The following is a 23,385-nucleotide window of genomic DNA, read 5'->3' as shown; positions in this document are numbered from 1 at the left end:
ATGGTTAAGCAATAAACCTCGTATTGTATTCCTTAATACCATGTCTAACTAGAGTATAATCATTCATGCTTCGCAGTTTTGTTTTCATTATGCACGACTTGAAAGATGCGTTAGGGAATGAAACATTTCAAGTCAAATATCACTAACCTCAAGTGGAAGGATGGTGTTGTCGTTGTAGCTCCTTACTTCTTCACTTCTTCAAGTCTTCGCAATACTTGTAATGTCTCATATCCTTATACTTTCAAGCTAACCTATACGAAGTTGACTCTAGTACATAATCAAGCGACTCTTAAATGAGTTTTGGCTCACTAAAATATGACAACCAAACTTGACATACCAACGCTTGATGGATTCAACCGAGCTATGCTTAACTTCATTGGGATTGTGAAGCCAGACCCAACTATCTTCTCTGTAGTTGCGTGTTTTGATCTTACTTATACTATCGTGATTGAGTGTTATCTTTTCTAAGATTTGCTTGAGATTTATCTCCGATAGATAAGATTAAAAGAAGTCGCAAACATCTTCGTCTCATCGTTTGTGATTCCACAATATGTTGTTTCGCTTCCATACGATTAAGATTATTGTAAGGTGATTGATAATACTTGTCTGTTCTTCGGGAATATAAGTCCGGTTTATCAATTGGTTCCTGTGCACCTTGATTTATCATAAGACAGAATAAAACTCATAGGTATTTCTGTGGGAGACAGATTTAGCTATATCAATAGAATTTTCTGTGTGAGACAGATTGTTTTATCAAGTTTTCGACTTTGGGTCGTATCAACTCTTAGTTGTGAGTGAGATCAGCTAAGCGAATCAAGTGCGTAGAATCCTGTTGGGGTTCAGAGACGTAAGGAGCGCAACTGTACCTTGATTAGTGTCAGATTGGTTAGGGCTCAACTACATTCCAGTCCGAAGTTCATTGGTAGTAGGCTAGTGTTTGTAACGGCTTAATACAATATGGTGTTCAAAGCTCGACTAGGTCCCGAGATTTTTCTGTATTTGCGGTTTCCTCGTTAACAAAATTTCTGGTGTCTGTGTTATTTCTTTTCCGCATTATATCTTGTTATATAATAGAAAAATCACAGGTTGTGCGTTAAGTTCAATCAGTTCTTGAATCCGTCCTTTGGGTTGTTGATTGAATTGATTGACACTTGGATATTGGTTTGTGATACCGTACAAGTTATTTCTCTTATTCAATCGGGCTCGCAAATTCCTGTTTGTTTGATTGCGGATTGAATTGAGAAATTGAGATATAACTCTTTGATATACTTTTCTAAAGATTGAGTCTGGCTGTCTAGATGATTCTCTTGAAAGTATATTGGAGTTAGTCCATTCAGATTGTCGAACGAAATATTGGGTGTCGTTGTTAGACCCCCCCGCTTTTTCAGTATTTATAGAGGGGGATTTTTGGCCGTTGGATGAGGAACTGATAAGCGATGATCAAACCGACTAGAGACAGAAAGACTAACGCTGGCGTTGTTCAGACCTTCGAGCGCTCGATGGACTTTCTATCGCTCACTAGAGATTCTGCCGCGTATGCCTAAATGGTATATTTGACACTTAGACACATAAGTTTGCCACTTTGTCATACGCATAATGGGTGCAAAACAGCAAAAGTGACAAACCATAGTATGTGCAAAGGACACCCAATATTTCGAGCACTGGCGTTGTTCAGACCTTCGAGCACTCGATGGACTTTCTATCGCTCACTAGAGATTATGTCGCGTATGCCTAAATGGTATATTTTACACTTAGACATATAAGTTTGCCACTTTGCCATATCCATAATGGGCGCAAAAAAAAAAACATAGTATGTGCAAAGGAATAGGCCTCGTGCATCCATAAAAAGATTGTATATAACAATTGGACATTATTTCTTCTTATTTCTTTTGATGTTTCTGGACACTTCTTAAACAATCATCGAAAGCTGTTAAGCAAAACCCTGTCCCTGTGTGGAAAAAATTAGAAGTATATAAATTTCTATAAATTACCACAGATTTCCAATGAAATGTCAGGTTGAGATACAGTTTCATAAATATGGGTAGTTTCCGAAAGGAGAAATCAGCAATTGATTCACTCCGTAATCTTGGTTCAAAGATTTTTAATGGAAGTAGAAACCCAATTCGTCAAGGTAATCATCAATTCACGCAATTTGATACCCCTAGGGCTTCTGGGTGTTCGTTTTCTTCGTTGGTTCGTTCAAAGTTTACTCCTTTTCATCAAGATCACCAATTTTTTAATGGTGGGGGGTGTAGATTTTACTATGCCGACAGATATCAAGTTCAACATTTTAAACCAAGAGGACCAAAAAGATGGTTTGAAAATCCTAGAAATGTATTGATTGTAGTTTTGGTTAGTGGGGGAGTTTTTGTTACTGTGTATGCTGGGAATTTAGAGACAATTCCTTATACAAAAAGAAGTCATTTTGTGCTTTTATCAAAAGAATTAGAGAAACAAATGGGAGAAAAAAGTTTGAATCAGATAAAAAATGCATTCAGAGGGAAGATACTACCAGCAATGCATCCTGAAAGTATTAGAGTTAGATTGATAGCGAAAGACGTTATTGGAGCTTTAGAAAGAGGGATTAGACATGAACAAGCATGGAGTGATCCTGCATATAGCAATCGACATGTTGAGAGCGATGATGAGGATGGTAGACGAATTGTTATTGCTTTGATTGGTGGCGGTGAGGGAAAAATTGAAGGGAATTGGAGGAAAGAAGAGGAAGTTCTTGATGATAAATGGGTTCAAGAGAGTAGAAAGAAAGGTCGAGAGAAAGGTGCTAAAGTTGCTACTCGCCATTTGGAAGGATTGAAATGGGAAGTTTTGGTTGTTAATGAACCAATTGTTAATGCTTTTTGTATTCCTGGTGGGAAGATTGTTGTTTTCACTGGTTTGCTTGATCACTTCAGAACAGATGCTGAGATAGCTACAGTTATTTCACATGAGGTAATTTTTCCTCTTCTTGTTTCTGTAGCTTCTTAGAATTCATAAATTTATGGATTGCTTTTATCTTCCAGCATAAACGTATATATATCCTATGTTACAGTAAGAAATTGGAGTCATGTTTATACCTAGTAGTGATTCCTTGGAACTTTAGTTGTAAAAGCTTTCTCTAGATGTTGCCAGAACTTGTTGACTTAGTGAGGGTTTATCTTCTATTCTAGGTGACCTTTGTTTGAGTTTATGTTGTTCTTGGTGCTGGGCCATGGGGATGGACTAGCCGCTCCGTCTTGCCTAGACGCCCAGAAACATTGCATACCTCGGATTTAAGTAAGTTCCTGCTGAGATATTCGTTTGATGTGGTTAATTTGTTCGAATGTTTAAATGCAGTAAATGGATACGTGTTAATCTGAATACAGTTTGGTTTCCCCAACTGTGACCGCCTAATTGTCCCCTGGACCATCTCGTGCCTATGTAGGTACAGTTAAAATAAGAGAGGAGATTGGTCTTTGACCTCTGGTAGATAAAGAAAAAGTCTAAAAGTATGTATTTGGCCCTCTGTATTTTTGAGCATTCAAATTTGCTTAAACCAGAGTTTTTTGCTAAGAGGATTTTCTATGTTAATAATAGCACCTAATTGAAGGTTGATATTATATTCTGATATCAGGTTGGGCATGTTGTGGCAAGACATGGAGCAGAACAAATTTCAAACAATATGTGGTTAACAATTCTGCAAATAATTCTTCTGCAGTTCGTTGGTATGCCGGATCTTGTAAATCTGACATCACAACTTTTCCTTAGGCTTCCTTTTTCTCGGAGGTATATATTTGGTTTCAATGTTTTATGTTGAATTCAGCTTAGCCATATTGCTAGTAGTGTACCGTCTTTCATTCTCTTATAGATCACTAACTGTTTGCTCTTTAGTCTCGAAATAGTATTCCGAGTTTAGATGCTGTTAGGTTAAGGTATATTATGTTGAAGCTTTCCCAGTTACTAGACTTATAACAATTAGGATCTTTTATGCTTGGGATTTTTTGTATTGGAGTAACAAGTTTTGGCCACATTTGTCCAGTGGTGCCAAGTTTGTCCAGTTCAGTGTCTAGCTGACTATCCAAATTCTTAACAGTGCTGATTAACATATGTAAAATTGGGTGCGCTCATACAAAACATCCACAAAACTTGGTACCCAGTAACAGAGTTGTATTGAAATTTTCTAACTTAACGTTTTATATTATAAAATCATCAGAAACATAGTTGTGTCACTGGATATACTACAATTCGACCTCCAGCCAAAGATTTATGAAAAACGTTTTTTGTTTAGTAATAACCGTTCATGTGTTCTTCTTAACTCAAAGTAGAATTGGAATATTCATGTCTAAGTTGTTTATTTCGACAATATCTTGTTTCTAGGTACCAAATTTTAGTCATGTTTGTCTAAGGGTACCATATATAACAGAAGTCATATCATGTCTATAGGAAATTGGATGGTCAGCTGAGTTAAAGTTGGTCCGGTACCCAAATGCTAAACTGGACAAATTTAGTACCCTTGGACGAAGATGACCAAAACTTGGTATTCAGATACAAAATAACCCTTTTTGCTTGGTCTTGTATTAAAGTTGATACTGGGTTTGGTAATGGGCGCAGTATTTTCTATTCCCGCTTCAGCAATGGTAGAATTGTTTATCTCTGGATGTCATTGTCGAATTTGCCTGCGCAGCTTTATGTGTTGATGTGTGTCTAAAGATGTTGAATCGGGCTGGTTGCTTAACTTGCATGATTTATTGTATTGCTAATAACCACTTTGTAGCAGTTTTTCAGGATTTAGCGCCATCTTGTAAAAACGAGAATAAAGCTGGGTTCTAAATTAATAAATAAATATCTTAAGGTTTCTTTCGTTTGAACTTATATAAGTGCATAATTAATTAAGGGACAACCATTGTCCATTGGGTGTAAAACATATTGATGGTTCGTTACTGCCCTCCTACTGTTTGCTTTCTACTTTGTGGGTGTTCTGGCCATTCTTGAAGGCTTACCTGGATTCTCTTTTGTATTTTCTGAGAAAAGCTTATAAAATCATTTGGTTAAGGATGAAGGTTATAAAATAATCTATATGTATGTGCTTATGTTTCTTGCTAGCGGAGATGCTTTACAATTTTAGTCCTCGTGTTTTTTTCTTTTTAGAATGGAGATGGAGGCAGATTATATTGGTTTACTCTTGCTTGCCTCAGCTGGATATGATCCGCGGATAGCGCCCCGAGTGTATGAGAAGCTTGGGGAGGTCACTGGAGACTCGTCATTGAAAGATTATCTCGCAACCCATCCATCTGGAAAGAAGAGAGCGCAATTACTATCCCAAGCCAAAGTTATGGAAGAAGCCCTTAGCATATATAGGGAATCAAGATTAGGCAGAGGTATCGTGGGCTTCCTTTAAGCGCAGAAAAATTGCGCCATTCCTGCTGAATAATCCTACATGATGGATGAATAAGGAAACAATCTGAATAATCCTATAGTTCTGGTCATAGTCATAAAGTCATACCGTGTAATGCATAAAGATCTCTTCTATGAGCATACTGAAAGAAAAAATCTAGAAATCCACCAAAGAGATCTAAAATATTTGGATGATTAAGAGTTCTGAATTTCTTTCTCTCTCTGGAGTTGTTAAAAAAGCCGCGTTTTTCAATCTGAACATTGTATATAAGCATGGATGTTCTGTCACATTAATCGTCTTTAACATAATAAATTTGTCTTCAAATAAGGGCGAAGTTCTCTAACTTGTATTCAGTTTGCATATTTATGATTCTGAAACCCACTTTATAAATAATGGCTGATTAAAAACTATCAACGAGAACAAACAACATATTTAGGAGTATGAATAATTCGCAATAAAAGTTCAGCAACTCAGGTGTTGTACGCTAATAAATTTGTAAATGGATAGCAAAATCCTCTAAATGTTAGTGAACAAGCAATTTAAAAGAGAAAAATGAAGAAACACTTTTCTGTGTTCTTTTGAAATTTGTAGAAATACTCTCAACACTTGGTTATCAACGATTTTTCGTCCACAGTTGTTTATCTCACTTTCAACATCCCAGCTAGACCCTTAAAACAGTGACAGCTTGAAACTTACTTGACCAAATACAAAACAACCATGAACCCTCCCAAACAGATTGTATAAACATTTCCGACTCATTTTATGGTTTTCTATTGAGCGGCATAACTTTCGTGTGCGATATGTTCATGCTGATTCTGTGGAAGCAAAGTCTGTATCGTATGTTCAAGGAAGTTATTGTCTATGCTGTGCATTTAGGTTGGTCTTCTTAAGAATGACAATTGAGCCACACTGTTTAGGGGGTGACCTAGAAATTTGGTTACCCATATCCAAGAAATGACTGTATGTATAACTCCGTAGTAGTTCTTCTCGGAATTTCTCTATATATTTTTTAGTTCTTATTTCATTTGAAAATTTCAGATAAAACAATCACAGAAGCTCCGGAATCCGGATGGTAAAAATAAGATTTTTTTTTTTTAATTTTTTAATGATCTCCAGATTGTTTTGTTTTTGATTCTTCAAGGAAGGGGGAGTAAAAAGCACAGGTTTTTTTCCCTTTTAAGGACGATTTTCTCGATGAAATACTACTAGGGTTTACGATTTCACAAATCATGGGTAGTTTAAGAAAAGCAAAATTAGCTATTAACTCATTTCGAAGTCTTGGTTCAAAGTTTTTTAATGGGGGAAGAAACCCAATTCGTGAAGGTAATCATCAGTTCAATCAATTTATTTCCAGTAATAATTCATCATCCCTGAATACTAATATCTCTAGGGGTTCCGGGTGTGCTTTTTCATCATTGATTCGCTCAAAGTTTACTTCTTTTCAACAAAATCACCAAAGAAATCTATTTTTGAATGGTGGGGGACGTAGATTTTATTATGTGGATCGAAATCAAGTTCAACATTTTAAACCAAGAGGACCAAAAAAATGGTTTGAAAACCCTAGAAATGTATTGGTTGTAGTTTTAATCAGTGGAGGAGTTATTATTACTGTATATGCTGGGAATTGTGAAACGATTCCTTATACGAAAAGAACTCATTTTGTTCTTTTATCAAAAGAATTAGAGAGACAAATGGGAGAAGAAAGTTTGAATGCAATAAAGAATGCATATAAAGGGAAGATACTACCAGCAATACATCCCGAAAGTGTTAAAGTTAGATTGATAGCGAAAGATATTATTGGAGCTTTAGAAAGAGGGATTAAACATGAACAAGTATGGAGTGATCCTGAGTATAGCAATCAAAATATCGAGACTGATGATGAGAATTCTAGAGAAGCTGTTATTGCTTTGATAGGCGGTGGTGAAGGGAAAATAGATGGGAATTGGAGGAAAGAAGAGGAAGTTCTTGATGATAAATGGGTTCAAGAAAGTAGAAAGAAAGGTCGAGAGAAAGGTGCTAAAGTTGCTACTCATCATTTGGAAGGAATGAATTGGGAAGTTTTGGTTATTGATGAACCAATTGTTAATGCCTTTTGTATTCCTGGTGGGAAGATTGTTGTTTTCACTGGTTTGCTTGATCATTTTAGAACAGACGCTGAGATAGCTACAATCATTTCACATGAGGTATTCTTTCTTCCTCTTTTCCATTAGCTTCTTTGAATTCTTAAATTTGAAGGTTCTCTAGATTTTTTGTTGGCTAATTTAGTGCATCGTTGTAACCAGTAAACATGGATTTTATGGGGTTACAGTAATAGAAAATTGGAGTTATATTTATATCTAGTGTTTTGTTTGAGCTTTGTGAACTTCTATTCTAGCTGAGTTTTCCTTGTTCTGGGTGCTTTGTTGAGGGGATGGGATGGGAAAGCCTTCCCACTTAGCCTAGAGGCAGAAGCGTTCTGTACCTTGGATTTAAGTAAGTGCTGATTGCGTCACTCGTTTAGGTGACCATCTTTTGAACCCAGGGTAACTTAATATAAGCAAGATAATAGGTCTTCGACCTGTATGCCATTTGGCTTGGTGCCACTTTGAAAACGTAGCTCTGGTAGATACAGAAAATACACCTTTTCTCCAGGTTTTTTTTTTTGTAGTATTTCTTGGAAATTTCTAAAATGGTAATTTCTTTTGCTTAGATGATTTTTCCTCACAATGGTAGAACCTAATGTGGAACTGATATCATGTTTTGTTCTATTTCAGGTTGGACATGTTGTGGCAAGACATGGAGCTGAACAAATGTCAAACAATATGTGGTTTACAATTCTGCAAATAGGTCTTATGCAGTTTGTTGGTATGCCTGATCTTGTAAATATGACATCACAATTTTTCCTCAAGCTCCCTTTCTCTCGAAGGTATTTACTGTGGTTTCACTGCTTTTAAGCTGGATTCAGTTTGCATTTTAACTAGTTGTGCACTTTTTTTGATTTGCCTTCTGAAATTACCAACCGATTAGTCTTTACTCCTTCAATTTATTTAAACAAGAGAAGCACATGTTGTTAGGTACATTAGGTAGAAGCTATGTCATTTACTCTCAACTTTTTTTAAGATGAGGCTCTTTTTTGTTTTGCATGCTAGACTGTGCTTTTGGTGTGAAATATCACTTCAACAATGTTACCTGCATCATGTTTCTAGAGGTCATTATCGGGTGTGCTTGAACAGTTGTGTTGGAGTGTGTTTAGAGATGTTAAATTGAGCCGATAGCCAACTTACTTATTTGCTGTATTGCTGATATACAGCAATACATGCAGCTTTCCAGGATCTAGAGCTCTCACGTGATGTCAGAAGTAAAGTTGGATTTTCATTTGTTGTGATATCTAAAAACATCTTAAGGTTTCCGTGATCACCATTCTCGTAATGATATTGATGATTTTTGTGACAAGTGACAGCCATCAATATGTTTTACTGGGTTCATGATCTTTTCCTTGAGTGTTACCACTTTGGGGGTGATCATGTAACTTGTACGGGATCTCTCATTTTCTAGGGAAAAGTTCATAAAACTATTTGGTTAGCGGAGGTAGCTTATATCTATCTGATATTGTTTTACTCATTTTGTTGTCTATATTTAGGAATGAAATGGAGGCAGATTATATAGGGGTACTCTTGCTTGCCTCAGCTGGATATGATCCTCGGGTGGCGCCCCAAGTGTACGAGAAGCTTGGGGAGGTCGCTGGAGACACGGCGTTGAATGATTATCTGGCTACACATCCATCTGGAAAAAAGAGAGCCCTAGTGCTATCCCGAGCCAAAGTAATGGAAGAAGCCTTCAGCATATACAGAGAATCAAGTTCAGGCAGGGGTGTCGAAGGCTTCCTGTAAGGAAGAAAAGTTGCACTTCCTTCATACCATGGGAATGTATTTCTTTTGCTGAGTGTATTTCATATATATATATATATATATATATATATATATATATGAGTTTTCTTATCTGAATTCAGTGTGAATGTTGTATAATCTTTAGAGAGGATGTTTTTGTTGCCACGCAGGCAGATGGAATCAATAAAACTGGAAGAAACTTGTCAGTTTTGATCGAAATGTAAGGCAAGAGTTACGAAGGAGTAAGGACTAGCATTTCCGAGTGCCGTGATATACTACTCTTTCCTTCAGCAGGAAATGTACCATGATGATTTAAGAGGTGACATGAAGAGATTGATCATCCTCTTCACCTGTTGGAGCATCATATTTGAACTTCTAAACCCTTTTACATCAGCTTCCTATTCTTGGCAGAGCAAGACTAGCTAAATACAATTTTGAGCATAGAACCCAAGAATCAAAGATGCAATATTAAATAACTTGGAAAACAGAACTTGTCAGTTCTCTATAAATGTCAGTCTTTACTGTTTACATTATTATCTGTTTTTTGTGGATCATACACACGCGGCTTCTTTTTCTTTACTCTTTGAACAAAAAAATTATTTACATAATGGAGAGAAGATCTACGTATACTGTAGTAATAAAGAGTCATTCTTTGATAAGCCAGCCTTGCGCCAAAGTTTACAATCCAAATCATGATTTGTTTTTGCTTTTTATAAATTAGCCCTTCAATTGGAGCCGAATTCCTGGTTCCACTTTTCAAGTTCTTCCCACTTGCTTTTCTGTAAGCTTGGTCTAATCACAGACATTGCTTTCTTAAAATCTCCATATCTAAGCGGGCGTATCTATAACAACAGTAGAATAAACAAATTACATAGCAAATCAGCAAACATCACGTGCAAATTGCTTGTTGTATTCTACAAGTCTACCCATTTTTATTGAAGGAAAAGAGTGTGAGTTCCACGCACATACAGTCAGAAAAGGAAGAAGATAAAGGGATTCTGAAGTAGATGAAGGTGTCCAGGGAGAACCTATCTTAATTCTAACGCTAATGCAATCTAGTTTCCTTCAGTACATAATGAAATCACGGTCAATCTTAAGTTTCTAGATGCAGAAAGGATACCGTGCTATCTGAAATGTAGAATAAATGGAGCAGCTTAACATTGTAAGGAAAAACTACTCCGGCTAGTCTTTAGATGCTTGCAGTCGAACAAAATAAAACACCCAGATGAAGTTCAAATAGTTACCTGATTGGGCTTCACTGTCCGAATTTTTGATCCAAGTTCTCTAATTGGCATCATAGCAGCTTCTTCGCACAAGGCTTGCAAATCGCTTCCGGAATAACCTATGCATGGGAATTACAGGATAAGAGTCCAGAATCTGAAGAAATGGTATGATTGGTGTCTTGGAAGTAGGTGATGCTTACCTTCTGTCTCTTTTACAAGTCTTTCCAGATCTCCTCCTGTACAAAGAATAAGAGCCAGCCAAATAAGAAAGAAAGTTACAGAGACAAAGCTATATTCAGAATTGAAGGTAGTTTAGCTTCTCCTGGTACATGTTGTATAGAAGGACAGCTTTGATGGTAAACCACAAAAGTTGCATTCGGTTATGTTTATAAGTGAGTGCAATTTGCTGTTCAGTAGTTGCAAATAAAATGAGTTGCCTCTTCAAGTAGTATCGTAGTGACGTGTGAACGATCTTACCTGGTATTGAAAATGCTGGACCTTTAAGTTTATTTTTGAAAAGCATCCTCCTCACACTTTCATCTGGTAGAGGTACATAAATACGCTTCACCTATTCAAAATTGGAGATGAAACTACAGTTATCATATCATATATTACTTGTTTGTGAGTTGTGGCAATAATCAGTAATTAACTACTGAACAGTAATGTCTTCTGTGACATGACTGCCAAATGGCTCATTTAGTCTTAATGCATGATAAATATAATAGTTGCATCCTAACCAGTCTGCGAAGAACAGCATCGTCTAATTCTTGTGGCTTATTAGTTGCACCTGCAAAAACATAAAGACACCTTAGATAGATTTCTAATTTGTTAAATCTGATTACCAGAATCTGAAATGAAGAAATTGAGCACAAAAGAAGATCAGATAATGCTTTTCTGGCTATGAACCAAAGTAAGAAATGGAAGCATATGAATGGTGTCCTTTGCATCCTAGAAAAAGAATACTTGCTCCCAACCTTCATGGTGTAGTCAAACTCAAACCCTAAGAATATTTCAAAACCCCAAGTCCTGACCGAATATGTCAAGATAGATGTCATTATAAGAGGATTCTGAACAACTTCTTGGTGGGAGAGACGCTCAAGCAGAGAGATATGTTGAAATTGATTGTAGTGTTAAAATCATGGAAAAGAAAGCATTATGCATTTTAAACCCTCACTTTTAAGTTTTGAATATTAATTGAATATTTCTTCCAGATAAAATGAGGTTAAGGCCCCATTTCTGAGCCCTTAACTGAGCATGACTTCGAAGAGAGTAAGCCGTAAACAGCAGTATGATTACTACTCTAGTAGTGAAAAGTATCAAGTAGACAGCCTAGCTTACCAATTACGATCACAAGATCACTAGAATTTGAGGTCACTCCATCAAACTGGATTAAGAATTCCGACTTTAACCTTCTACTTGCATCATTCTCATAAGCCAATCTTGTTGACATAATGCTATCAATCTGTAGCACAACAAAATCAAAAAAGATCAATGATGTATGGTGAAAATAAGAACTGGTAGATGCAAGAGATGTTTAAAAGTTTCCAGGAATGCAGATTTACATCACTGCTGAATAGATGATTATGTTTTAGCGAATAAGCAAACAATACGAGCCAATGGAGCATATCTAAGGACAAAGACGCAGCACTTCAAAAGATTTTACAGATTGAGCGACACACCTCATCCATGAAGATTACAGAAGGCTGCCTTGAAATCGCAACCTCGAAAAGAGTGCGAACAAGCTTTTCAGCTTCTCCAACCTGTTCCAGCAAAACTGAACTTATAAGATAACTTGCTGATTTACGTACTACAGGAAATAAGAAGACAGCATTCTCGCTATTAAAGGTTAACAGATACGAGTTCGGAGTAGACACACACCCACTTCGATGTTAGAGAAGATGCAGAAATATTAAAAAACGTAGCTGCGGACTCTGATGCAACAGCTTTAGCAAGCATGGTCTTCCCATTACCAGGTGGACCAAAGAGAAGAAGACCTGGAAACCAAATATAGAAATAATTAATAAAAAAGATATGGGTCAGTAGTCAAACTTAGCAGGAGAACATAACCTCCTAAATATTACCTTTTGGTGGTCGGCGGATAGTACCACCAGGGAAAAGATCTGGTCTTTGTGTTGGGATTATAACCATTTCCAGAAGAGATTGCTTTGCCTTCTCAAGACCGGCTACAAATGAGATTGAGATTTATTACTGTCTACTGAGAATAAAAAACTTGATAAATTAAATTGGACAAAACGGAGGAAACTATAAGTTCTTACCAACATCTTCCCATTTAACCGAAGGGCTTTTGTCCACTATTGCACTTTCTATCATTTCAACCAGCTTTGAATCATAATTACCAGATTCACGAGCCGGTTTAGATCCTATAGTACTATCTGTCTGGTTCCTCACAGCTACATTGTTCCTACCGGATACCAAAGGTGCACGTGTTACATTTCTTCGAGTACCAGATATTGGGGATGATGAACTTACAAAAGTCTGCAGTAACATACCCGAAAATTTTCAAAACAAGAACCAATTATTCTGAGGAAAAACTGATTCATAACATGGATTATAGTTGATGTTACAGTTCTATCTTGACATTCAAAGACTGGTACCAAACCTAATCACAATTAGTTTAAACAGTGAGCAAACATTACCCTGCTAGTTGATGGGGTAGAACTGGCTGGAAAAAAATAAAGAAATTTTTTATCAATCAAACAATTCTTAGATAGCTGAATCAATAATAAAAAAATACTTGTAATCAAAAGACAAGGCTTAATAAGCCCGAACCTGTTCGGCGACTTAAAACTTGTAATCTCTCAGAAACTTGACCTTGCCATTTCGATATCTTCTGATAATAAGTTTTCACCTTTTCCTGCTCACTGATACAAATACACCCAAAAATAACAAAACCCCAGATTTTCAATTCAGTCAATTTCACTACCCAATACAAAAATTTCAATCTTTTCTACATTAAAAACTTAGGGTTTTATAATCAAAACATACACATACCTAGATGAAATGTAAGAAGGAGGTCTAGTATCTTTAGCTTCAAGTAATATACGATGAGCATTTTTATAATGAGTAATAGCATCATCAATCAAACCCGATTCTTCTGCTTTCACAGCTTTAGCAATTTCTTCTTGACCTAATTCAAAGTAACTTTTTAGTTTATACGCTATTCTTTCATTAGAACCAGGAATTGATGGAGAGATGTTTTCCATTGCTGGATCTTTTTCTATTGATTGGTTCCGTTGATTCTGATGATCATCAGTTGGTTTGAGATTTGTGAGGATATCACCTACTGAACCAAATAAGTCTTTCAACAAGTTCATACCTTTTGCTAAAGAGGGCAGAAAGAATAACTATGGAGGAGAATATTGGTCCGCTGAAAAGGACTACTTTTTGCGCTGGAATTTTGGATGTTTCAGCCCAACTGCCCGACCTCTCAAAGGCAGAAGGGCAAACACGATGGTTCCGGATCTTGGGCCACAGCTTGTTTTAAAGCTTCATTATCTTAAATTTCTTCAGCAACTCTTACATTGAACACATAAGATGCTTGCAGAGTGTTTTGGATTTTGGGTTTCGACAGCACCCCAAAATTCTACAAGATTGAATAGTGTTTTAAACCAAAGAGTTCAGAAATAATTGTAGGATTAAACACAGATTGAGCTCCAAAACAGAAGCCTATGATAACTGAAGTGATATAGAGACTAGAGAGCACCAGGAAATGGGAATGCAATGAGTAAGAAACCGTCGAGAAGAAAATAAAGAAAGTCATTACAAGTGATCTAAGAATTGTCTACTTTGTAAGAAGGCTTTCAGAGAAAAAACCTGCACAAACTCTCCCAAAACAGCTCCAAATACTTATAAGCCAAAGAAAAGTACTTATGGCATGATCTTTGCTTTCTTATTTCTGTACTCAATATCCTCTTCTTGTTCTTCATCATCGTGGACTGTCTTCGTCCGTGTCATTATTGACATCACCAACACTCATGTCAGAAACCCTACACCTTTCTGCAATCTGATTAGCACACACTTGCCACCACTTCAACTGTAATCTTTGATGTGTCCATACTCATATGTCTGAAATCGAGTTTTCTTGTTTCCAAATCTAGTTTTCTTCTTTTAAGATCCATATATGTTTCCACATAATGATTATATCTATCGTATATTTGACAACTCTTCTGAGGACTTGCGGGAGATCCTTTTATGATCTTCTCCTCCTCCCCCTCTTCGTCTTCTTCCTCCGAGTCATCATCTTCGGAGTCTTCTCTATCTACTTTCCTGACGTGAGTACCTGAGGTAAGTCTATCACGAGCTATTGTTCTTGCACTTCTTGCGCCAGCTGCATGGAGTGCATAATTGGTGAGAATTTGATAAAACAGAGTGACAAGAAAAGAAGGGACTTGTATGTGAGAGATTAGTTTCAATTTGTCTAAGGATTGAACAAATCTTATTTGGTTCTACAAAGCATAATTGGACAGAATGAAGTTAAAGAAGACGAATACAAATGGCATAAATAAGCTTTAGATAGATATCAAGACAGAATTGAACTATTCAGTAACACCAAGACTTAAACTGCCAAGTTGAGAAAAAATGGAGAGAACATGTTCACTATAGATGGCATGAATAAAGCAAACAAATTGCACATTGTTTAGAACCTAAAATGATAAAGTGTTATCACATAATTAAGGGGTAAAACCTACTTTAAAATTGTTAATCTTAAAAGTTTGTTCTTTTGAGAATCTACATTTTTAGCTGTATTGGAGAATGTATAGTTATAGAAACTAAGCAAAACAGCTACATGTTCAAGCTCACATTCGGTTAGGCAAATATATGTAATACCATGTGATACAAGTTAATAAGTGCATACAGATACCTCGGGAGTCTTCTATTTCTGGTAGCCCAACATCAGTACCCAAATTAAGTGATACCAGGCTCTCCACGACAAAATCAGTAGCAGAGTACGAAATCTGGTTAGCATGATCCTTGAGATCTATGGAGGTTCCACGCTTCATGTCATACATATCCAGATGAAAACCTCACCATTCTTCATAAACCGAAGTGGAACCAACTGTCTAAAGTACTGACAAATAGTTGCTTGCTTAACAGTGAAGAGTTTAACCCAAGATTCTGTTACTCCATACTCGTTCATCTCCCATAGATCAATGCCACCGCCGCAGTAAATAGAACCATGTAAGCAAAGGGACCCTCCCAATGAACACAAATTTGTATTAGCATATTTATTTAAAAAGCTGGGTAGGGGCATCTCATCAAATCTGTCATCCGTGAAATCAAAAGAGAGGATGACTTTGCAAGGCTCAGAGTCAGTTAACGCTAACCAATGCATAGCTCCATTAACACTTACTTGAGCCATATCAAGTTGTCCTGGACAAAGGTAATAAGATATAGTCTCAAGCATTCTCCATGAGTTAGATTTTAGTGTATATACATGAACTTGACAAAGATATTCATCCTGATAACCCAGAAAGTTACAACCTTAAAATCATCAAAGTTTTCATCATAACCAAATCCATGTTTACAGTAACTAAATTGATCCCCTGACCAATTTGGTACAGTTGATACTTTCTTAAACTCCTTAGTAGCTGGATTCCAAAGGACGACATCATTATCAACAGTTTTTTTTGACAGAAAAAGGGCAAAATATATTGTAAAAATGATTCACTCATCAAAGGAATGAATCACTCATCATTATCAACAGTGGCAGTCAAACAAATCAAGCCATTACAAGTTCCCCAAAATGTACCTCCAAAAGGATAATTTATATCAAAACAGTTACTCAATGTAGATGAAGATGGATCGAAAGCTAATGTGTAGGTATTTTTATGAAAATCAAAATTTGGGTGCATCATTAAACTAAATTTATTCATTTCAATTGCATGACTGAGGTGTTCTTTCACAAAATCAGGGTCTTTCAATAACTTGCACCAGGCTTTCGATACACACCTGAACCTTAAGACCGACTTCACAGGCAATCTAACAATGATGTTTAATACGGTATCCTCCTGATCTCGTAGTTTCGCCATTCCTACATTTTCAGAAGAACAAAATGAAATCAAACATCTCAACTTAGATACTCATTGTTGAAATATAAACAATATGTGCAGATGTCATGTTTGAACTTACAATGAACCATACATCTCAGAATTACTTAAACTAGTAGATGAGATGTTACACTAGCAGAGTAGTAAAATTGTATACCGATGATACCCGAGGTCAGAACTCCATAATTTATCAATCGAACTATCAAAATTAAATGAACACATGATTTGTTTTTACTTCTAATTCTTTGGTATTATCACTATAGAATGGGTTGAAACATAAACAACCCAGGATTCCAAGCCCTAAAATCACATGAAACCCATGATTTTATAGGCTTAGATCTTAGCACTGAAGATAATTAAAGAAAACCCAAATTGAAAACAGCCCATGATTATTTGGTACTAGTTCATTATTTTATTTTATTTTTGAAGTAGCTACTGGTTCATTCGTTGATTATAACAGATCTTTTGAAGTATTAATATTTTTGATTATTACAACATAAAACTAAGCTGAAACATAGACATTCAAAAATGTGTAAATTAAGAGATGAGAAGAGTATATACCAGCAAAAACAGATGTTGAACGAATCTGAACAAGCTTTACAAGTCTTGGGTTTTTGGGGTTAAATCTAGTTCTCTCTTTTTCTAAGCGGAAGAAATAAATTTGGTAAAGAATCTATAGGATTAGAGTACACGCGCCGATTCCCAAAATATTTGCCGGGAGAGGTGATTTAATTAAAACAGTAAAAAGATTGGCGGGAGTTTTTAATTTTCCCGCGCAATGTTCTTGAGGGGTAGTGGTGATACATACGGGGAACTAAACTCGTCTTGTGAGCCTCGGAGAGTCTTGCTTCTAGTACAATATTATTTTTAACAATAAGATGTAGATAAATAAGAGACAAAAATAAGATTATTTTGGGGTAGATTTGTAAAGAAGAAGGCAAAGAGATAAGAGAGAGCGGAAGATTTTATTGATTCACTAGCCACTTTACAGATCTATAATATCCTTATATACATGTAAGGGAAACCCTAGGTATAGCTAGTTGGACAGCACATATATGGGTTGTAGGCCCTACAACACTCCCCCTTGTGCGGCCCAATAAAACTTCATATGCAGTGCTTCACATGTAGTGTTTCGAATGTAGTTCTTCAAATATCGTCCTCCCCTTGATGACTTGTGCCGAAAACAATTGCCTCATTAAAACTTTGACAAGGAAAAACCCAGTGGGACAAAACCTTGGTACAACTCTTCACATGTAGTACTTTACATGTTGCCTCGTATTTTACATGTAGTTCATCACATGTAATACGATCTTCAAAGATCGTCGAGTCTAAGTTAATTGCCTCGTTAAAACTTCGTCAGGGAAACCCAATGGGACAAAACCTGAACTAAAGAAAAAGAGTACAATATTACGCAAACGTAGAACATAGTTAGACTCGAATATGTTGCCCATTAAAACCTTGACAAGGAAAACCCAGTGGGATAAAACCTTGACGAAGGGAAAAGAGTACAACGTGACAGATGCAAGTAAAGGTGATCCGTTGCAGATGATCACTTTGCTCTGTTGAAGTTGACTAGTTGCTTCACAACTCCTAAGGCAGAAAATCCTCGTGGGAAAGACAATAGCCTTAGCTGGGAAATTACATTCCCGGTGTTTGTTGTTGGTGAAGGAAAATAGTTTAACATACCATTAGATGCTCCCACTGATGTCAGACAATTTTCATTAGTCTAATGCAGTAAAAAGGAGTTTATCACACTTAGCTTGGTGACTTGAAAGCTTATAAGACCATGTTATTGATTCTGGAAGTTACGTTGCTTAACAGACTATCGCGTTTCATTTCTTTGATTCAGATATTTTCAGTAATATCAACGCGATCTTTATGTCTTCAACGTTCAACATACTCGATGTTTTAGTGTTGTCTGGCTAAAAACCTTGTCGAGTAACAAAACCCTTTGGGAAAAACTATTCTCGATCGAAGGGAAAAAGAGTACAACACAGCTTCAATTTCGAAGTAAATTATGTCGACGTCATATTCTTGGATCCTCCCCCTGATTACTTTCAGAGTTGCTCCAGACTATTCCTTTAGTCATGTATATTTCGAAAACTAAATATTGGTAAAGACTTAGAAAATAGTCTACCATATCTCCTCCTGATTACTTTTGTTGGAGAAGAGATTATTGTTCCTTCATAATCAACAACTTTTGATTAGCATTCCTTTTTATGTCTTTGCAGGGATAAAACAAATTTATGTCAATGGTTAATTTTAAGTACATGATTACATTCACTATACCATTCCAATGACGTTGCGTTGGCGCGGAGCTACATCTAGCTAACACGTTCCCTGAGGATGTAAAATTTAATCGAGTACATTATTATACTAAGTACAACAATGCGTCTATTGTACTTAGATATGGGAATTTCATCTCCCAACACATCTTCGTCATATTCCTTTGGACGAAATGGTTACTTACTTACATTTGAACCTCGACTAATCATGGGAGTGCTATCAGGATGCATGTCTTTGTTAAATTGCCTGACAACTTTAGACATATGCAAACTGGTGGAATAATATACCACAAGCTCAGTATTCGATCGAGCTTTCCCTAGATTTTTTATCTCAAATTCGGATTTTAAATAGCTTTTAAGGTCTCTATTACATCAAGAGTACACATCATGTCTGTACCATCAACATAAATAGCTACAATTCCAAATCAGGAAATTTTTTATGAATACGCAAGGAAAAATAACTTACTTGTCTATCCCCTCCAAATCAAATAGCCACTTAGACAGGTATACCACATCCGCCTGATTGCTTGAATCTATAAGTGAGCGTTCTATCTAACTATAAACGCACTATGTGGTTTAGAGTCATTTGATTTGGGAAACAAAAGGCTATCAAATAACTTTGTAAATATCTGCTATCTCTTGATTCTTTCAGAGATACGTAACAACCACATTCATATGATGCATTTCAAGTCCTTTTGAAATTACCAAGCTAACTAAGTAGCGGAACACTATAATGTTCATTAAAAGAGAACAATTCCAGGGTTTTGTGAGAAACCTCGCGCCACAAGGCGAGTCCTTTTACTTTAAGACTTCTTTCTTCTCATTATGCTTTTTGACAAATTAATCATGTATGTCCAATAGGTTTTACACTTGGTTGGTTAGAACTACCACATCAGATACCTGTATATTTGTCAAAGAACCAAGTTCTACCTGGATTGTATAGGCCAAATATGTTCTTTGTTGAAATTAAGCAACAAGGAGCTTGGTTCGATCTCATCTTGCTTTATTTCCTTAAGCAAGTGTATAAGAAATTAATCATCAATATGCTCGCATGATCTTTCCATTGACTCGTGCGCATTCTCATAATCCACTTGGGATGTCACTGTTCTCTGGAATCATTAAACTTCGGAGCGTCCTCCAGTTTGATTCATGGACATAGTCAGAGACAATCTCATGAGATGATTTCTGTTGATATAAATAAGTTGTGCCTTCCTCACCTATTTCCTTTGTAGGTGAGGATTAATCGAACCAAGTGGTCTCTCAACTTCCTTTATGGAGCCACGGCCTCAACCGAACTTTCACTAAGTGTAGCTGCAACACCTTAGTCTATGGTGTATATCCCTTATTGAGGATTTGTAACCTTGCAGGGAGGTTTGCAGCTGGTATGTGTGATCCCATCACTTTAGCGACATCAGTGTACATTCTGAAAATAGATTATTCTTTGTCACTTCACATTTACATTTATGGAGTACAAGAATCAATATGAGACACAATGGGAATACACCACGATAATTCCTGTCGTTCCCTTAGAAAATACTTTTTCTTATCTCCCCCTAACGACCGGAAGACTGTCTCATTAAAGCGATAACCTGCCAAGAGTTTAAAATGCGGATTATTGTCGGGAACACCATTTCCAACATAACTACTTAACAGTTTTGAAGGCCCATCATAGTACGATGTGGAGTCGTAATGGCACATATATAGTGCAACCAAAAAAATGCGTAAGAACACGAATGTCAGGCTTAAATTCAGTTACCAACTGGTATGCATAAAAGGTTGACTAATATTGGGTTCTAAAACGAATTAAGTAAAGAAGCGTTAATATTGCATATTCCTCCAAGCAATTAAAGGTAGGTTTGTATGCATAACCATGCCTTAGGCGTCATTTGTAACCTTTGATGATAGCCTTTGCGAAACCATGGGGTATAGGATGCTCTGCGTTGATCCTATTAAACATGCAATAACCATCAAATCCTTTTGATGTACATTCGCTCGCATTTACAAGGGGTGGTGAGCCCTTACATGTAAAATATGTGCCAGTAGTTTTCCAAACGCAAATTTCTTGGGAACTATAACTAGTACAAAATGTCAAAACATTCACCAGAGCCATAAGTCACTTTTATGGTCCGCATTCTGCATGAATGTTTTTCTAAATTTCACCTCGTTTTCTTTGTAATATGGAATTTTTATCATTTGCATCTTAGGACGGTCTCGATCCTGTTTTACCGAAGACTTTGTAAAACGAGTGATATGTTTTCTTACTTAGAAGCATAATGGGAGGGGGGGTTGTGCATCTACTACATTAAAAAACACTTATTGAGAGATATGTCGTCACTTCGCATTCTATCAATCTTTTTCCACTGTCTCGTCCACTCAAACACTGTGATGTACGTATGACTCCTTTCAAAACGAAACATCATGTCACAACCAAAGTGCCTTTATGGTTATGTCAAAGCCTGTATGAGTCAATTCCCAACATTTCATCGTTGGAGTCAATATGGATTCAATAGTCCAAATACTATAGCGATTTACATTTCACTAGATTGACTCATTAGTTTCTCTAAGATATATTTCCTTCCAAATATATTAGAGACTATAAAAGATGCCATCAATTATATTCTTATCATTGTGAGTTTCCATATGATATCCATTTGCATGGGTCTCTTTGGAATTTAACAAGGTGATTAGCTCTCGGTACATATAGAGCTTTTGTGACTTTTAACCTTTGTTCCATCTTGGAAACAAAATTTGAGCATTGTTTCGCCCGATGATCCAATCATCGTAGTCACATTATAAAGAATTAGTTCAAAAACTAGTGTATATTCCTTAAATTAGTGGGAGAAAAACCACTATCAGTTAGACATTGAGTCTTGAGAGATTTAATACGTGGTGTGCCCTTATTGCGTAACAAAAGTGGGATTCAACTCAAGTACTTTAAAGTGAATATATGTTACATTTCAGAGGGGATGATATATTTTTCATCCAAATATATCTCAAGTGCATTAAAAATTTTATGTCTCGTGAGAATGATGTACTTTTCATTCCATAAGCGCAAACATTGGATCTAGTTCAATTAAATAATCAATTGGCCAGGCAAAGTTCTTTTTGTCATTAAAGTTGATGTCTAAAGTATTACCTTCCTATGGAAATTGGTTACTACTATGGTACCCGCATTGAATTAATTGCTTGTACCAATACCGGTAATAAGATTCATTCTCAACTCTTTGGTGAGAGCTAGAATTACATCTTAGCTTCATCCCATATTCAATTGATACCTGTACTTTGGTGTCATTACTGTTGGGGAAAAAAATACATTTTCGTCTCATGATATATATGTCCCTTTTCACGTGCTTTATATGAGCTGGTACGCCAAACCCTCATTACTTTGGGGTTCTTTCCATTTTCAATTTTTGTTTTGCAACATTTAGCTTAATTTGAGAAATTTCTTAATCTCAACATGCCAAGAGAATCTCACTACACATATCAACCACTTACTTTAGGTTGAATAGAATACTAAAGAGAGTTCTCTTGTTATCATACTTCAACATATACTGGTTTGTTAGTATCATGGATGTCGTAGAGAAATGGATTTTTGACTCATATCACCTTTTGTGAATTCTTCCACAAAAATTGGAATACATGTGATTTTATTTGAACGTATGTTTTGAAATTACTAACAGATAATAGTCGAGCAAGTGGATTACATTTCACGGAACATTCAAATTTTTGGAATAAAATATCAAGTACGCAATAATGGTGTTCAAGTACTTCTAGACCCCAAATAAATATTTTTTGAATCGAGTTGGTACAACCAATTGGACAAAAGACACCATTCAACTATAGCCGATATATCATATTCAAAAGAACAAAATAATATTAAGATCAACATTCTTAATGATCGAGATCAGCACTCATAATTTAAATTGGCCGTTTACGGACTTATCTTAAAAAAAAGAGAACTAGGCATGTTATAAATAATAATAATAATAATAAGCCCAACAGGTATTCAATATAAAAACCCACATTAGTTACATACCTCATACATTGGAACCAGAGCTTTGGTTGCGCACATCCCAAAGAAAAAAATAACTGAACGTGACTGGGCGGACCGGATCGGGTTGGACAGACCGGGCTGGGTTGGACCGGGTCGGGTTGGACGAACCGGGTCGAGTATGAGTAACGATACATAGCATTCACGCACGACATACCTTACAGTTAAAATAAATTAACTAAATTAGTGAAAACCAACACGGACTCAGCACCACAGACGTTACAGTTAAAATAAAATAAAATAAATTAATTAATGAAAACAAACACGGAATTCATAAACTACACTCAAAGAACATTTAAAAAAACAACTATTTATTTATTACTACATGCAAAACAATTGGGCGATCAACTCGACGACTTTTTTTCATTTTTTCATCCATTTTTCGATCTCTCTCTTCATCAATTCAGGAGATTTTCAGGTTCATTTTCAATGATTGGTGTTGATAATTCTTTCAATTGTTATCTGAAGATTAATTACTAAGTTTTTTGATCAAGTTGATTGTGTTGGGAATTTTTTATATC

The 23,385-nt window shown here is 36.2% G+C and overlaps 4 protein-coding genes across 5 annotated transcripts; 2 read left to right on the top strand and 2 right to left on the bottom strand.

Moving 5' to 3' along the window:
* Window positions 1-1,906: 1,906 nt before the first annotated feature.
* LOC113275038 lies at window positions 1,907-5,695 on the top strand. Of its 2 annotated transcripts, none has more exons than XM_026524463.1 (3): window positions 1,907-2,949; window positions 3,611-3,762; window positions 5,125-5,695. In XM_026524463.1, the coding sequence occupies exons 1-3, from the start codon at window positions 2,038-2,040 to the stop codon at window positions 5,372-5,374; spliced, it is 1,314 nt and encodes a 437-aa protein (XP_026380248.1). In that variant the 5' UTR covers window positions 1,907-2,037; the 3' UTR covers window positions 5,375-5,695. The 2 variants fall into 2 exon arrangements, with proteins under 2 accessions (XP_026380248.1, XP_026380249.1); XM_026524464.1 differs by having other exon boundaries at window positions 5,172-5,315.
* A 484-nt stretch (window positions 5,696-6,179) lies between these two features.
* On the top strand, window positions 6,180-9,456 carry LOC113275037. Its single transcript, XM_026524462.1, has 3 exons — window positions 6,180-7,554; window positions 8,125-8,276; window positions 8,991-9,456. The coding sequence occupies exons 1-3, from the start codon at window positions 6,601-6,603 to the stop codon at window positions 9,238-9,240; spliced, it is 1,356 nt and encodes a 451-aa protein (XP_026380247.1). The 5' UTR covers window positions 6,180-6,600; the 3' UTR covers window positions 9,241-9,456.
* A 233-nt stretch (window positions 9,457-9,689) lies between these two features.
* Window positions 9,690-13,835, bottom strand: LOC113275036 (spastin-like). The gene is made up of 13 exons (XM_026524461.1): window positions 13,473-13,835; window positions 13,251-13,342; window positions 13,118-13,143; window positions 12,737-12,956; window positions 12,542-12,643; window positions 12,339-12,454; window positions 12,140-12,220; window positions 11,799-11,922; window positions 11,198-11,247; window positions 10,938-11,028; window positions 10,661-10,696; window positions 10,482-10,579; window positions 9,690-10,079 (listed from the first exon to the last, which is right to left on the bottom strand). Exons 1-13 carry the CDS (start codon window positions 13,793-13,795, stop codon window positions 9,963-9,965), a joined length of 1,476 nt encoding a protein of 491 aa, XP_026380246.1. The 5' UTR covers window positions 13,796-13,835; the 3' UTR covers window positions 9,690-9,962.
* A 351-nt stretch (window positions 13,836-14,186) lies between these two features.
* On the bottom strand, window positions 14,187-15,481 carry LOC113272252. The gene is made up of 2 exons (XM_026522123.1): window positions 15,343-15,481; window positions 14,187-14,808 (listed from the first exon to the last, which is right to left on the bottom strand). The coding sequence occupies exons 1-2, from the start codon at window positions 15,479-15,481 to the stop codon at window positions 14,489-14,491; spliced, it is 459 nt and encodes a 152-aa protein (XP_026377908.1). The 3' UTR covers window positions 14,187-14,488.
* Between the last annotated feature and the right edge of the window lie 7,904 nt (window positions 15,482-23,385).

The sequence above is a fragment of the Papaver somniferum genome, chromosome 4, assembly GCF_003573695.1.
Source record: "Papaver somniferum cultivar HN1 chromosome 4, ASM357369v1, whole genome shotgun sequence".
Taxonomy (NCBI): Eukaryota; Viridiplantae; Streptophyta; class Magnoliopsida; order Ranunculales; family Papaveraceae; genus Papaver; species Papaver somniferum.
This window is presented reverse-complemented; position numbering and strand designations above follow the sequence as displayed.